Source organism: Brachyhypopomus gauderio, chromosome 3 (genome assembly GCF_052324685.1).
Source record: "Brachyhypopomus gauderio isolate BG-103 chromosome 3, BGAUD_0.2, whole genome shotgun sequence".
In the NCBI taxonomy this organism is placed as follows: domain Eukaryota; kingdom Metazoa; phylum Chordata; class Actinopteri; order Gymnotiformes; family Hypopomidae; genus Brachyhypopomus; species Brachyhypopomus gauderio.
The window spans coordinates 40,953,256-40,968,208 of NC_135213.1; the positions used below are offsets into that span (position 1 = coordinate 40,953,256).

The following is a 14,953-nucleotide window of genomic DNA, read 5'->3' on the forward strand; positions in this document are numbered from 1 at the left end:
CTCCTACAGTTTCACCTGCTTGAAATGCAATTAAGATATGTTCTGATACATATGGTGTAGTACTTAATATTAATGCAATGTGATTTTTTAAATGTTTTAAGTGATTTATGTAAATTCATTCTGAATCCCTTATCAACGTCTAAAGAAAATTAAATGAACAGCTACGGCGTGACACATCTCTACATATCTATATCAGTATCTGGTATCTGGATTTTACTTGTCTATCCTGCAACCGCCATACTGGATATGTTCTTCCTGTCGTCTGGAAAAATTTATAAAAGTCCGGTTAATTTCACCTTACCACTAATATATTAAAATAAAGTTCTCTGAAATATCAAATGTCATCTCTAAGTTATATATATATATATATATATATTATAAATAGTTATATGTATATATATACACATACATACTAAGTTATTTATATATATATATATATATATATATATATATATATATATATATATATATATATATATATACACACACACACACACACACACACATATATATATATATATATATATATATATATATATATATATATATATATATATATATATATATATATATATATATATATATATATATATGTTAATCCCTCTTCAAATTTTTAAAAATTGTTTCCTACTAAACTATACACTATAATAATGTATTTTTGGACTGTCTCTTCTGCAGGTCTTTCTGGGGAGTTTGTGATGCACTAGATTATTATAGTATTACAGTATGTGAAGCTTCATCTCGCACAGATTATTTTCTATCTACCAAACGGTCACAGAGCGAGATCACTACTTGGGCAGAACATTACTTTTAATTCACCTCATCTTACTCTACAATACGCCTGAAACACAAATATCAGGATTATAATGAAACGGTATTAAAAGCCTCACGGAAGTGACGTGTGTGCATTTCCTCTCCATGCGGCCACATTCCTCGTGGTGTCCAATCAGACATCGAGATCATTGTACCACGAACACGGAAAGCACCAATGATTTGTGTGTATGTTACATTGTGAGTTTGCTTCTAATTTGCACAAGAAAACGTAGCCACACAGTTGTATTTGATCTTTTTAAGAAATATAATGTCCAGATGCCCCTGGTAAATCTCAGATGTTGTGAGTTATGTATTGGTCGCAGTCCCCCCCCTATCTGCGGGATAATGGTTGGGTCCGTGTCTATATAAGCGCACACGCTGCGCTCTCAATGCTTTGTTCACTAGGGGAGGCGCAACTGGGATGGCAGGCGCGCACCACTAACATGAGCGACTCGGGCTTTTACACCCTTTATCGTGTCTTATTTATTTATTTTTTGCCGTGGTCAGGTTTTGATATGGTCGTATGTTTGTAATGGCTCACATATAGGAACCCTTAGGTAAATGGTTTAATCCTAACACCCATCAGAGAGTGTGTGAGTGGTTGAAGTAAGGAGAAGTTTGGGTGTGTAGGGGGCGCAGGAGTTTCGTCGCCTGGCTGGTTGTGCAACAGTCATCTTTGTTCACCTGAATGATGGAGTATGAGCGAGTAGACGTGGTGTGTGGGGTGTGGATGAGGAGAGAAGCGCCGTGGCAGGATTATAATCTCGTCTAGTCTCAGATTTGGCCCTTCATGACTGTGGTGAAGCACATTCCTCACACACACACGTCTGGTGTAGTGAGACCGCCACGCTCACTACCCCGGGCCAGATGTGTTGATTCTGGGGCAGATATGTTGGTTCTGTGGGTTTTGTTGGTCTTTAAGGTGCCGGATGCTGCTTTGTGCTGATCTATATCCCACTCGCCTCCGTCCTTAGACATGAATATCTCCAGCGAGGCGGCGGCTTTGATTAAAGACGTGAAGCCGGGATCGAAAAATCTAAATATCGTCTTTATAGTGTTGGAAATAGGTAAGTTGTGGTGCCGACCGACGTGTTTCTCGTGACATTGTGTGTCCAGCGTGGCGTCCGTGCGCCTCCGTCCGGCCGCTTGGCCACTTCCTGTCCGCTTTAACGCGTCTCTCCTCGCCTCCTGTAACGGCCCGGCGCTCCTCCGCCTTTCTCCGATGTTTCCTTCGTGTTTGTGTCCGTTAAGATGGGAGACGAGCGCCGTCAGCCGGTGTGTTTCTCTCCTCTAGGTCGGGTGACCAAGACAAAAGACGGTCATGAGGTGCGCTCCTGTAAAGTGGCGGACAAGAGCGGGAGCATCGCCATCTCTGTCTGGGATGAACTGGGCAGCCTCATCCAGCCCGGCGACATCATTCGCCTTACGCGAGGGTCAGGGGGCTTTTAGGGCACTTTTTACTGCTCAGTTAATTTTGGCCAAGCAATAAATTTTATAAGTTGTGCTGCATGTTGTGTATATTTTTTTAATTCCCTTTTGCAGTTATGCTTCTATGTGGAAAGGCTGTCTTACCCTGTACACTGGCCGAGGTGGAGACCTACAGAAAATTGGGGAGTAAGTAGATCTGTGGACTTTGGCTTGAATGTTGACTTTATAAAAGGAGATCTTGTTGATTTTAATGTGTTCAGGATCTGTGTAGTGGTGCATCAGTCTCCTTTACTGCCCATCTCCAGATTCTGTATGGTTTATTCAGAGGTTCCAAACTTTAGTGAACCCAATCCAGAGCTGCTAGCCCAAACCAACCAACTGAACAAAGGGGTAAGATCACGTACACTGGACTGTGTATGAAGCAGTCAAAAAAGTTTTAAATAAAACCTTTAAATAATTAATTGATCATTGAATAATTCATATATGAATTATTTATGATTTTGATTAACTTCTGACAGTAAGTAGCTTAGACACTTGGTTATGAAGCTGCTCAGAGGGGCTCTTCATCATCCTCTTCTCCTTCCCCATAGGGTAAAGAACAGCGTGGAAATTCTCCACCAAATCAAAATGTGGGCACTCCTGGACCGGCAGGTATGGGAACGTTGTTAAAATCATAAACCTGTTGTGATCTTTTTACAGTTTCTTTATTGTGGTGTATGACTTACTTTGCATTGTTAAGAGATTAACATCCTGATGTATAGTTAAATATTTGATTTTGAACCAGACTAATTTGAAATGGTTTTGACTAGCAGGAAACGGGTCCGTGCAGACGTTTCCCAATAGTGCCGCCCCTGTTCCTCCCAATTTCGCCGCTCCCGGAAGAACCAATGGGCGTGTACTAGGCAACGGCCCGCCTCCAACGACTGCAGGAGCAGGCCCCGCCCCATCCAAACCTTCAGTTACCATCAGCAACGGCAGGGACCCCAGACGAGCTTCAAAGAGATGAGACCATGACTGTGTAACCACTGTCTTGTGGGTCCTGGCCCTCCTACAGATCCTCACTAAGCTTGAATATTTCTGCAATGTAACTGCCAATCAAGAGATGAAGTCTTGTATTCCAGTCCTATCAGCAGACGGTCATCTCCTCACCTAAGACCATAATGGTGTGGACCAGCTAGTTGTGGGAGAAGAGTTATGCCTGTTTTAAACGCCACAGCCCACCCCACATAGTGCCGGTCTCTTCTACATGGTCTCCACATCTCTTCCATAAGCGTGTTGTTTGAAACTATACACCCTACTTGAACACTTGAAGCACTTTCTTCATTTAATCCCCAGTGAACACGTACTGTCTTGTAATTCAGGACGTGTCTGTTATGGCAGGCATGTTCTATGAATCCCCTGGCTGCTTTTTTAAAACTGGGGTTTTGCCCCTTGGCCAAAAAACGTACCAAAAGTGACTGTGTGAAGGGAGAGGTGATAGTTTGATTCTGACACTTAGGTTTAATTAATTAGGAATAAACTAGAAATTATAAAATCTTGTTAAGCTTGTATTTGTGTCCTCTTTGACATTACACATAAACAGATGAACGTGTACAGTTTAAAAATACATGTACAACAAAATGAGGCTTGTTGGGTCAAGTTACACATGACCCTGCATAGCTTCAAATACTAGCAGTCATGCTAACATCTTTATTACCTGCCTTACCTGAATTAGCTGTGTACAAAGTAAAGTGATACAATTTCAGAAATGGCTCTGACACGAGAACTGTTGCAGTATAACTTGATATGTTTCATGCCTTCAAATATTTCAACATTTTAAACCACACTTGTAAATACATCATGATCAATACAGATCACTGAAATTTAATGCTTTATTTTTGACATGTCCCAGAAAACATACTTCCATAACTTTTAAATCCTTTTAGCTGGGGAAGCAGATGTTGTATTTTACATTTGTATGTCAACACATACAAATGTAATGTACATTTTATACACTTAGCTCTTTTCTTAATATTGTTACATGAAAAGTAAAAAACAAACTTTCCATTTCCTCAAAGACCAAACTATGAAGTAGATATGGTGCTGAACGAGCTCCATAATTACATTCTTATACTTTGCGCCTCTTTCCAGAACTCCCCAATACCCTGACTCAGAGCCCTCTCAGCCAGGGCCTTGCACTCCCGCGGGGTGAACCCCACCAGAGCTGTACCTGTAGTGGCCACCCCACGGCCACCAGCCATGCGCCTCACCTGTGCCGTGATGAGAGAGGCTGGTGCGTGGCGGTACGTTTGATCCCCCACGCTAAACTCTGGCCATGGCTCCATACCGGCAGTCAGAGCAGGTGGGGGTCTCTCTCTCACACTTTCTACATTGCAGGCGATCTCCACAGTGCCCTCATGGGGCAGAGCTAGGACCTGGACTCCTGGGATCCCGCCGGGACTCGACCCTCTGATGGCAGCAGCCACATCCCGACCTATGGTGATGTCCTGTGTATCCATGGTTACGTTGCAGTTCATCACATAAGGGCTGGCCCCAACACCTACACGGAGAGGGTTTTTATTGGCTACAAGCAGCTGTAGGCATACAGGAGTGACCTTCAACCCCGCTAATGCAAAATTTAGTTCAGCTATTTCATATCTAGTCCAGCTACCTGTCTTTAGAGAGAAGGGTATTTCCACTAGGAAATCCACAGCTCCTTGAGTTGCTGCATCTCAGTCACACCTACACTTATATCTATCTGGCACTTACAGCCTCGTTTTAACATTTCTACAGTTTGACACCAATTCAGACCTTCTGACTTGAATGATTGTCACCGACATGTTTCGTGACTTCATAACTGTGAATCACCCTGTGGGTTTAAATGTCAGGGAGTTTTTTCCACCACTTGCAGTGAGAGGCCCATACTACCAGACAAATTCAATGAGCTAGATGACTAAAATGAATATAGACATTTTAGAAGTGTTGTTATGATGCAGACTGTCCAAAATATTTTGGTACCTGTCAGTCCATATCTTCTTGTGGGTTGTGGTCCAACATCTGGCAACATGGCAGCTATGTTTGGATCCTTCTGAAACCAGCCCAGTTCTTTTCTCCTCTGGGCGAGGCCACGGTGCAGTGGGACGTCTGCCCAACCAAATAAAAATGCACTGGTGCCCTGCACGCGCTCAGTTAGAGCAGCAGCCAGACCTGTACAGAATCACACACATGACACACTGAATATGATATATGATATCTGTACTTTAATAAATGACCAAGTAATAATGTTTTTAGGTCTTACTCTGAGCCTCTTTCCCACACTCCTCCAAGCCCACCTCTTCACCCAGAGGATAGAGGGGCACCAGGTCCACAGCCCCCATGGCCGGGTGAACCCCTTCATGTGCATTCATGTCAATCAACTCACATGCCCGCTCACACGCCGCGAGAACTGACTCCCCTATAACATGCAGAACCACAAATAAAAAAATATACACCACATGAGCTAATGAACAGCAGCCTGCATGTTCGAAGAAAGATGCATCCTTACTTATTAGTTCAATGTTTGCCACAACTGTGATGACCGAACGGTTGTAGTCATAGTCACTGAAGATGTTTAGAATGGTAGTGTGCTTTCGTCTTCCACCTGATGTCGCTTTCGCAGAGGAACAGATTGTAGAAACCAAATGTAAGTCTGTTAATTCTTTTGCTTGACTTAAAGATGGAGTTTGCACCTTGCTAGCACCTTCAGCCATGCAGCTTTAGAACTGCATCCTCACCCTGCAGATCAGTGATGGCTGCCTGGGCCACCTTCTCCACCAGATCTTTTTGCCGAGCTTCAGAGACATTAAGAAGGCAGGTGACCAGCCGGCTACCAAGGGCCAAGGTCATCTGTTAACACATTTCACAGTCACATTAATTGCTGAAGTGTATATGTGGTTCAAAACACACAAAAATATTGTTGACCACACCCCTGAACATATATATGACCAGACACATTAAACCTCTTCCTCTGTTTGGACCTCTGTGTTGTGAGTGTACACATCTCCCAGAATGCAGCTGCCTCTCTCCAACCCTGGATTAAAGAGGAGGAGCTGCGGTAGGAGGGGCAGTCCAAACAAGCTGTAATGCTTGAAATGGACCCACTCATCTGGTTCGACGTTACATAAATCGTAAATCATGGCCTTAATATCCCTGGCAGAAAGTCAGTTTAAGGCCACAAATTATGAATCCAACTGTCAGTCTGGGAGTGACTTCTCCCAGGAAGGAGCAGTGTTAACGGTCTTATACTTGTTGCACAACATATTTTCATCTGAAAGTAGAGATCAATGAAAGGCCTTTTTTATGTTGCTTGTAACATCAGTATTTTTGCAACTATAAAATTCTGCATTCTAGAATGAAACGTGAGACTTTTATTTTATAGCTTTGTTTAATGACGCAAGCTTTTATTTTGTGCCTTTGATTTATTTCCCTTGGCACAGCTTTCTCCTCCATGTTTCTGACCTCTGGGGCTGCCTGTTGTGCAATCAATCTAAAATCTGCAAACTGATTAAAGGTCACAGGACTCTTCAAGAACTAGCATGGATCACAATGTTTTATACTTTCTGAGAATTTGATATTTAACAAAGCATGAAAATGTAACTAAAAAACAGAAAAGTACAGAAAATACCCAATGGTCTTCTTTTATATTTCCTATTAGTACAGGCATAGAAAATTTAAATTAAAAAAGTTTTATAATGAAAAATACATATTAGCAATTTCATTACCACCAAATTTTTTTTTTACTTTTTTCCACCTAGAATGTAAGAGGAAAATGTTCTCATAAATCTATGAACATTTAAAACTAGTTCCACCAATCAGTATGCAACAGCACACCAGCTCATTTACAAAACCAGTTCAGTAACCTACACTGTATTTCGTTTGCGTTAACTTTTCTAGATGTCTTATTACAATAATCTTTACATTCTCAACGGATCCGTCGTCCCATTTTGAGTCGGTCCCAAGACCAGTTTGCTGCAACCACAAATGGATTATAATACAGAAAGTCAAAATGTCTTGAAATGAAGCTACAGTTCCTCCTCCTGTCTGAGCGAAATCTCGCGAGAGCGTCTGTGTCTTAAACCAAGTTAACATGTGTGAGGAGGAACCTCCCTGGAGCAGACAGACACGACCCCGTTAAAAACAGACAGACAGACACGACCCCGTTAAAAACAGACAGACAGACACGACCCCGTTAAAAACAGACAGACAGAAACGACCCTGTTAAAAACAGACAGACAGACACGACCCTGTTAAAAACAGACAGACAGAAACGACCCTGTTAAAAACAGACAACAAACAGACAGACACGACCCTGTTAAAAACAGACAGACAGAAACGACCCTGTTAAAAACAGACAGACAGACACGACCCCGTTAAAAACAGACAGACAGAAACGACCCTGTTAAAAACAGACAGACAGACACGACCCCGTTAAAAACAGACAGACAGACACGACCCTGTTAAAAACAGACAGACAGAAACGACCCTGTTAAAAACAGACAGTCAGAAATGACCCCGTTACAGACAGACAGAAACGACCCTGTTAAAAACAGACAGTCAGAAACGACCCTGTTAAAAACAGACAGTCAGAAACGACCCCGTTACAGACAGACAGAAACGACCCTGTTAAAAACAGACAGACACTACCCCGTTACAGACAGACAGACAGAAACGACCCCGTTACAGACAGACAGGCTTCAACACACCTCCACCTACCCTGTTAAAACACCGCGGTGAAGTTGACTCAGCGTCCTATATTCAGACATTCACGAAATAATGGGCTCGTTATTAAAACAAATCAGAGAGTGTATGCGATAAATACCTATTATACATATTGTGAATTTATCCCCACACAATGGCTTTCAGTAAAAATAGATTTAGAAGATATGAATTAACCACGAGTTAAAGAAAGTCGATAAACGCTTCAGTGTTATGACGTCTTTTCAAAATAAAAGTCATGGGTTAGTACAACTTTTAAACATGTGCAACTGAACATGTGAACCTATAAACACAAAGGTATCAAGTACATACAAGGAGCAATGCATTTCATGTGCATCTGGACTTATGAAACATTTCTCACATTTGTAAAAACACATTATAGCGCAGATTTCTCATATTTCACACTGTCAGAAGATGAGGCCTGACGTTCACCCATGTGATCAAGACTCGTTTCAGTCCTGTCTTTGTGTGAAAACATATAACAGTACATGTCTCGCAATTACACATGAAGAATGGGAGACATTTGCTCAAACTGGACATGGCACTGTCCACACTGCACTGCGTGTGAATAAATATGACAGATGACAGACTGTCTGTCTGTCTGTCATCACTGTCTGTGATACTATAAATGGAATATACAGTGAAACAAATGAAATGTTCAAGTTTCAAGACAGGACTGAAACAAGTCTTGATCAAATGGGTGAACAAGTCAGGCCTCATTTTCTGGCAATGTGAAATATAGGAAACCTGCGTCCAGATGTACATGAAGTGCTTTGCTCCTAATGTGTACTTCAATATAGGCCTGAAATGGAGGGTCTATGTGATGTTATTTAATAGTGAGCCCCATGTATTCGACTTCACCAATGCAAAATATAGGAAATCTGAGATATAATGTATTTTCACAAATGTGAGAAAGTCCAGATGCACATGAAATGCATTGCTCCTCGTATGTACTTGATACATTTGTGTTTATAGGTTCACATGTTCAGTTACACATGTTTAAAAGTTGTACTAAACCATGATTTTTATTTTGAAAAGACGTCTTAGCACTGAAGCGCTTACTGACTAACATGAACTCGTGGTTCATTCATACATGTGATTTTTTCACATCTTCTAAATCTATCTTTACTGAAAGCCATGTCTGTTTTTTTAATAACGAACCCATTCTTTCGTGAATGTCTGGTGAATATAGGACACCGAGCCAACTTCACCGCAGTAAAACAGACAGACTTCAACACATCTCAATCACTCAGGTTAGAAAAGCACGAACGTTTATTTCCGACGAGCTGATTTGCAAATGAAGACGGTTGATCTGTGCAGCAGAAGCAGAGATCTACTCCACGGAGATGCCTTACATCTCAGTCCTTACACGTCTCAATCCTTATACAGCTCAGTCCTTACACATGTCAGTCATTATCTCAGTCCTTATACAGCCTGAGTTCATCTGAGCCTGTTTGGTGCGTGACCAAAACGGCGTTAGTCTCAGCTATTTTAATTCCTCTTTAATTTGGCGTCACTCGTTCTGCAGGAATAATCCTGTTTTACAAAGTCTGCAGATTTACTGCGTGCACGCGCAGTAGGCTACCGGACATCCGCGCGACCGGGTCAACATCACAAACACCGTGAGAGCTTCAACCGACCTGGCAGAACCGGCACCGATGCTCGCGAGCGCGTTACTGCGCACCCGCCGGTTCCGTCCATGATAAATATCCGCTGGGTCGTGAGCAGGTTGTCGCTCGTCGCTCTGGCCAACACCATGAACACCGAGGTCGCGTGCGGCCGCTCGTGCGAGCCCCCTGCGGCGTCTCGTGCGCGTGCGGACGGTCCGGCCCGGCTCGCGCGGCTCTCCGGCGTCCCGGGCCACGAGCAGCACCGTCGAAACGATATTCTGCTGTTACGGGCCGCGACGGGAACACCGGGACGGTGCGACGGTGGAGCCGAAGGCCCGGACGGTGGAAGCGCGCACGTCGTGTTCTTCCCCGGAGACATCCAGGTCGGTGTGACCCGTCCTCGCCTCCCGGTACCGAGCAGGTCCCGGTACTCAACACGGACGGGGAGATGGAGACCGTGCAGGGGGTGTGCATGCTGGAACTGGGGGTGTAAACACGTCTCTAGCTGGGCGTGTTGGTTAGCACGTTAGCCTGAACGTTAGATAACACTGGAGGAGCGAGGGAGTAGTGTTTACTGCTCCAACTGCGCATGAAGCTTCATAACCAAACTGGTGTTGGGCCCAGGCGATATATTGACAGCCCGTGGTCTCCTTACAATGAACATGTTAGCTAAAACGATTATATCTGTATTGCATGTCAAAATATCTGCATGAACTTCACGTCTGTCTGGTAAAGTTAATATAATACACTGTAATACACACACAGTAATACACTGTAATACAGTGGGCAGGTGTTGGCTAGATGATGTAAGTATGCGTGGAAATGTATTGTGTTTATGCAAACACTACAGAAGTACATCATACACTGACCTGCATTTCTACATCATCTGACACTCATTTACACGGCACAACTGGGCAGCTAGTATCAGACTGGCTTCTGAGAACATGGTGACACATATCAGACATGCCAGTCAAATAACAACTGTGGCTCTGTAGTCTGCAGCCACTGTGAATGTGCTACAGTTCTCTGCTAATTGTTTTTATTTACGCCTCCCTGCTAGTTACTTACCCAGTTCACCTCATGCATTAGACTATTGTATCCGAGACAAGAAACTGAACGTTGTACAGTACCTGTGCTGGTATGTGTGCGCTCGCGTACACCTGAAGAGTATGATATTTCGTTCTTCTCCAGAACTTCCAGCAGGAGATGGCACTTCAGGCCGATTCAGCGCCCTGGCAGTCCTGGAGCCTGGAGCGTGTGGCCTTCATCTTGGGCTGCCGCTTCCCCGGTCACCATATCTGGGTGATCCGTGCATCTCGCATGTATTTACACAAGTTCAGCTGCTACCAGAACTTTGTGGAGAGCAACCTGTTTGGAGCTCCAGAGCACTCTCCAGACTACGGGGCTCTCCGCCACCTGAGGGGCCTCCTGACTCATGGCATGGAGCGAGCAGGCCTCCCTAACCCCCTGCCTCCACTAGGGGGCGGGCCGGTCCGTGCACCCATCCCTCGGGGCTTCTCCCTGACTTTGGTGGGCTTCAGCAAGGGATGCGTGGTTCTCAACCAGATGGTACATGAGCTGGCTGGGGCTCGCAGGGACTCGGAGCTCCGGCCATTCCTGGATGGAATCGTGGAGATGTACTGGCTGGACGGAGGTCACCCAGGAGGCAGCGAGACGTGGGTAACGGACCAGCGAGTCCTGGCCCACCTGGCGGCCAGCGGTGTGGCCCTGCACGCCCATGTCACACCCTACGAGGTGCGGGACCCAATGAGGGCCTGGGTGGGGCGGGAGCACAAGAGCTTTATAAAGTCACTGGAGGAGCTTGGGGCCTGCATCACCCATAGGCTGCACTTCGAGGATGAGCCCGCCTCCATTGACAATCACTTCCGGGTCATTACAGAGTTCTGACTGCCACGCAGGGCTGCTTCCTTAAGCCTTTATATAGAATACTTCTTGTTGCTAAACACAAATGTAGTTACAGCATCTGCTCTGGCCTGGCTGTGTCTCCAGTAGAGACTATAACTATAAGCTGTTTAGACCCCTGGACAGAGGAGACTCTTGGTTTGCATATTTAAAATCGACATTAAGACTAAAATCATCTTTGCACTGCTTAGATTACCTCTCCCTGTGTGTTATAAGGGCTATTTTTATTTCACGCGAATGTCTTAAAGACACGTACAAGCATACAGAAGTAAATATGCTAAAAAATCACTAAAACCAGATTTGACAGCATGAATGCATGTGGTTAAAATTAGCTTAATTTCTTCTGCCTTTACACACAGGTCCTTTATCTTCGAGCAATGACATTACTGAATGTAAATTATTTTTTCCCTGAGATCTGATCCCTCTCTGAAATGTTTTAGAAAATATTCTTTGTTTGGTTCTGGGTCATTTTTATCTTAATTGCAGGTTCAGATTTTCATCATCACTGCTGTAAAGTTTACAGCAGCACAGATTGCCATTTAGTTTCATTGCATGCAGTTTTGCTTTGGAGTCAAGTTTATAGAACAACTTCATGAAAGTTTACATTTTAGTAAATTTATAGAGTAAGTAACCAGTGCATCAGTAAAGAGAATAAAAGTGTATTTATTTAATAATAATTATTATTATTACTACCATATTTTATTAATGATTTATGGTTTAATTATTGTTGCCATATTTTATTTATTGTTTGGGATAATAGTCCCCACTGATTTTGATTAAGCAGTGGAATTAAATGCATAGGAAAATCTCTGAAAGCATATGTATGTACTCTAAAATTATTTGTGACAACTATAAAGTCTAATTATGTAGCTACAATGATTCCAGTTTCTCTAGGGAGGCTAAATAACCATTTGCAAGGCAGTTTATGCACTAATTACAAGGAGTATGTTTGTCCACTGTCTGTCAAACTTCCTAGTAGGAGAGTTGGGGGATTCCCTGCTTCAGAACAACGGACTGAAAGTATTTCTTGTTTTCTATCATTCCTTTCATTTACAAAATTCCCCCTTTAAAAGTGTACTGGTTGTCTTATGCTCTGTTTACTTAATAGTAAAGTAAAAAAGTGTTGAATGATTAAGCATTGGGTTTTTTGTTTATTTAATACGTGGTGCGTGAACTGGTGATCTATGGTGAACTGGTTTCCCTCCACAGGGGGAAGGTGTAATTGTGTCTGTGTGCTGGTGTGAATCAGGGGTCTTGTGGCTTAAGTCCCAAGTAATTTTTTCTGTCTCTGGTTTATTAAAACAGGTAAAAACTGCTTAGTTTAAAAATTACACTACAGTATGTGCCAAACCTGGTCCTCCTCACTAAGCTTAAAGGCAAAAAGATACACTATATTGCACTACATTCGCTCACCCATCCAAATGATCGGAATCGGGTGTTCCAATCGGAGACGTTGAGTGACAACACTACTGAACGGAGACGTTGAGTGACAACACTACTGAACAGAGATGTTAGGGGCTGTTCTGCTCAGCTGTAGGTAGCTGGTCAGCTAGCACAGATGAACTCACTGTTGGGTCACCACAAGGGTTGAGGTGAAATACCTGTTCAAATCCTCCGTGTCCCTTGTGTAGCTTTTAAACCAGCTACATTGTGTCAGAGCTTAGATCACAGGAAATTTCAAATACAACAGAACAGTCCAGATGGATATTTACATTCAGTCCCAACTGGCCATGTTATGTTTGAGACAAACTAGCTGTCTGGACACCTAAGGAACAATTAACTTTGGACATTTCTTTTGAAGAGCAGTCAATTCCCACTTTGTGGGTGACAATGTAAAAGTGCAAAAGCACCTTTAGTTGGTGATCAGAATATTGTGAAATTAAGAGTTTTCAGCATGAATATATTTAGAAAAATAGATGTTTTTATTACTTACATTCTGTAAGAATACATATTAAAAATAGTTTCCAGTGAGCAGGCAAATTAAATTGTTTTAGTACCTGATAAAAATTACATATCAATGTATCTGTCTCCCCTCATCCACCCTTTATCTGTCTGTCTCCCTTCATCCACCCTTTATCTGTCTGTCTCCCTTCATCCACCCTTTGTCTGTCTCCCCTCATCAACCCTTTATTTGTCTGTCTCCTCTCATCCACCCTTTATCTGTCTGTCTCCCCTCATCCACCCTTTATCTGTCTGTCTCCCCTCATCCACCCTTTATCTGTCTGTCTCCCCTCATCCACCCTTTATCTGTCTCCCCTCATCCACCCTTTTTCTGTCTGTCTCCTCATCCACCCTTTGTCTGTCTCCCCTCATCAACCCTTTATCTGTCTGTCTCCCCTCATCCACCCTTTTTCTGTCTGTCTCCTCATCCACCCTTTATCTGTTTGTCTCCCCTCATCCACCCTTTATCTGTCCGTCTCCCCTCATCCACCCTTTTTCTGTCTGTCTCCTCTCATCCACCCTTTATCTGTCTGTCTCCTCTCATCCACCCTATATCTGTCTGTCTCCCCTCATCCACCCTTTATCTGTCCGTCTCCTCTCATCCATCCATCCGCCTGCTCCTTCTATCTCCTACTTCAAAATTTGATCTCATTTCTATGTTGTTGGACTGACTGCCTGTTTTTAGATTCTAGGTTCCAAAGTGTCTTTAGTTCCAAAGTGTCTCTACACATGCAAATAAACATTAACTCACTGAGGAGGATCTATAGTCTGAGGATCTATACAGTCTGAGGATCTATACAGTCTGAGGATCAATTGGCTGCTGCTTCTCGCCGGTGTATGTGATTGGTTGTCTGTGACTTGTACCTGTGTTAACAGTTGTAAAGCGCCTTGAGTATCCTGAAAGGCACTATATAAATTGAACATTCATTCATTCATTCATTCATTCATACAGTCTGAGGATCTATACAGGCTCTGACTCTTCACTGCAGAATTTCTCATTTCTAACACAAGTATGCAAGTTTAATGACCATAGCCACATCTCATACACGACACCATAAGGCATCGTTTTTTTTTTGGAATAATGTTCCTTCAAGTTCACCATTCCTGCAAAGCTTTGCTGTATTTTATCTATTGTGGAAAAAAGATTCACGGGAGCTCCTTTAGGGAATTCAGGTCTCATACTGTCATTGCAAAATGTAGATATTGCCACTGCTGTAGTTTAAAGTGTATCAGCCTTCTGTTTCCCCCCACTGGCCTGGGCTCCTGCCATGCGTGGTGGCAACTCTGACTCTAGAAGGCACTCCAGATTCTTGGGTTTCTGAAGCACATCTGCAACAATAATTCTTGCATGGACGGGCAATTACAGAGTGAATGTGGCTTTGAAATCACTGCCCTTAAAAAGTCTCAGAAACATCTTAACCCACCTATTATGTGCATTCTTGCAAAACAGCCGTACTGTTTAGGGTAACTTTGACCCTGGTGCATGTTTAATTGTTCAAAAGATG

General features: G+C 43.1%; 3 protein-coding genes across 16 annotated transcripts; 2 read left to right on the forward strand and 1 right to left on the reverse strand.

The window, feature by feature from the left end:
- Window positions 1-1,203: 1,203 nt before the first annotated feature.
- Window positions 1,204-3,779, forward strand: nabp1a (nucleic acid binding protein 1a). Of its 2 annotated transcripts, none has more exons than XM_076998388.1 (7): window positions 1,204-1,370; window positions 1,788-1,880; window positions 2,108-2,246; window positions 2,356-2,427; window positions 2,547-2,631; window positions 2,832-2,892; window positions 3,051-3,779. In XM_076998388.1, exons 2-7 carry the CDS (start codon window positions 1,790-1,792, stop codon window positions 3,245-3,247), a joined length of 645 nt encoding a protein of 214 aa, XP_076854503.1. In that variant the 5' UTR covers window positions 1,204-1,370; window positions 1,788-1,789; the 3' UTR covers window positions 3,248-3,779. The 2 variants fall into 2 exon arrangements, with proteins under 2 accessions (XP_076854503.1, XP_076854504.1); XM_076998389.1 differs by having other exon boundaries at window positions 3,054-3,779.
- A 319-nt stretch (window positions 3,780-4,098) lies between these two features.
- On the reverse strand, window positions 4,099-9,747 carry ftcdnl1 (formiminotransferase cyclodeaminase N-terminal like 1). Of its 13 annotated transcripts, none has more exons than XM_076998383.1 (6): window positions 9,615-9,747; window positions 5,994-6,105; window positions 5,765-5,860; window positions 5,519-5,674; window positions 5,239-5,427; window positions 4,099-4,780 (listed from the first exon to the last, which is right to left on the reverse strand). In XM_076998383.1, exons 2-6 carry the CDS (start codon window positions 6,103-6,105, stop codon window positions 4,341-4,343), a joined length of 993 nt encoding a protein of 330 aa, XP_076854498.1. In that variant the 5' UTR covers window positions 9,615-9,747; the 3' UTR covers window positions 4,099-4,340. The 13 variants fall into 13 exon arrangements, with proteins under 13 accessions (XP_076854498.1, XP_076854495.1, XP_076854494.1 ...); XM_076998380.1 differs by having other exon boundaries at window positions 5,765-5,869; XM_076998379.1 differs by lacking the exon at window positions 9,615-9,747 and adding an exon at window positions 9,245-9,384 and having other exon boundaries at window positions 5,765-5,869.
- On the forward strand, window positions 9,674-12,649 carry c3h2orf69 (chromosome 3 C2orf69 homolog). The gene is made up of 2 exons (XM_076998387.1): window positions 9,674-9,967; window positions 10,776-12,649. The coding sequence occupies exons 1-2, from the start codon at window positions 9,674-9,676 to the stop codon at window positions 11,490-11,492; spliced, it is 1,011 nt and encodes a 336-aa protein (XP_076854502.1). The 3' UTR covers window positions 11,493-12,649.
- The last annotated feature ends 2,304 nt before the right edge of the window (window positions 12,650-14,953 follow it).

Bases quoted from the DNA above. Each gene is read 5' to 3' on its own strand.
- nabp1a (XM_076998388.1), top strand. From the start codon at position 1,790: ATGAATATCTCCAGCGAGGCGGCGGCTTTGATTAAAGACGTGAAGCCG. The intron at 2,247-2,355 runs GTCAGGGGGCTT...TCCCTTTTGCAG, and splicing joins ATCATTCGCCTTACGCGAGG to TTATGCTTCTATGTGGAAAG. The intron at 2,632-2,831 runs GTAAGATCACGT...CCTTCCCCATAG, and splicing joins CCAACCAACTGAACAAAGGG to GGTAAAGAACAGCGTGGAAA.
- ftcdnl1 (XM_076998373.1), bottom strand. From the start codon at position 7,347: ATGTTAACTTGGTTTAAGACACAGACGCTCTCGCGAGATTTCGCTCAG. The intron at 6,106-7,176 runs GTAAAGATTATT...ATGTGTTAACAG, and splicing joins ACGACGGATCCGTTGAGAAT to ATGACCTTGGCCCTTGGTAG. The intron at 5,675-5,764 runs GTAAGGATGCAT...TGCATGTTATAG, and splicing joins GGCAAACATTGAACTAATAA to GGGAGTCAGTTCTCGCGGCG.
- c3h2orf69 (XM_076998387.1), top strand. From the start codon at position 9,674: ATGATAAATATCCGCTGGGTCGTGAGCAGGTTGTCGCTCGTCGCTCTG. The intron at 9,968-10,775 runs GTCGGTGTGACC...GTTCTTCTCCAG, and splicing joins TCTTCCCCGGAGACATCCAG to AACTTCCAGCAGGAGATGGC.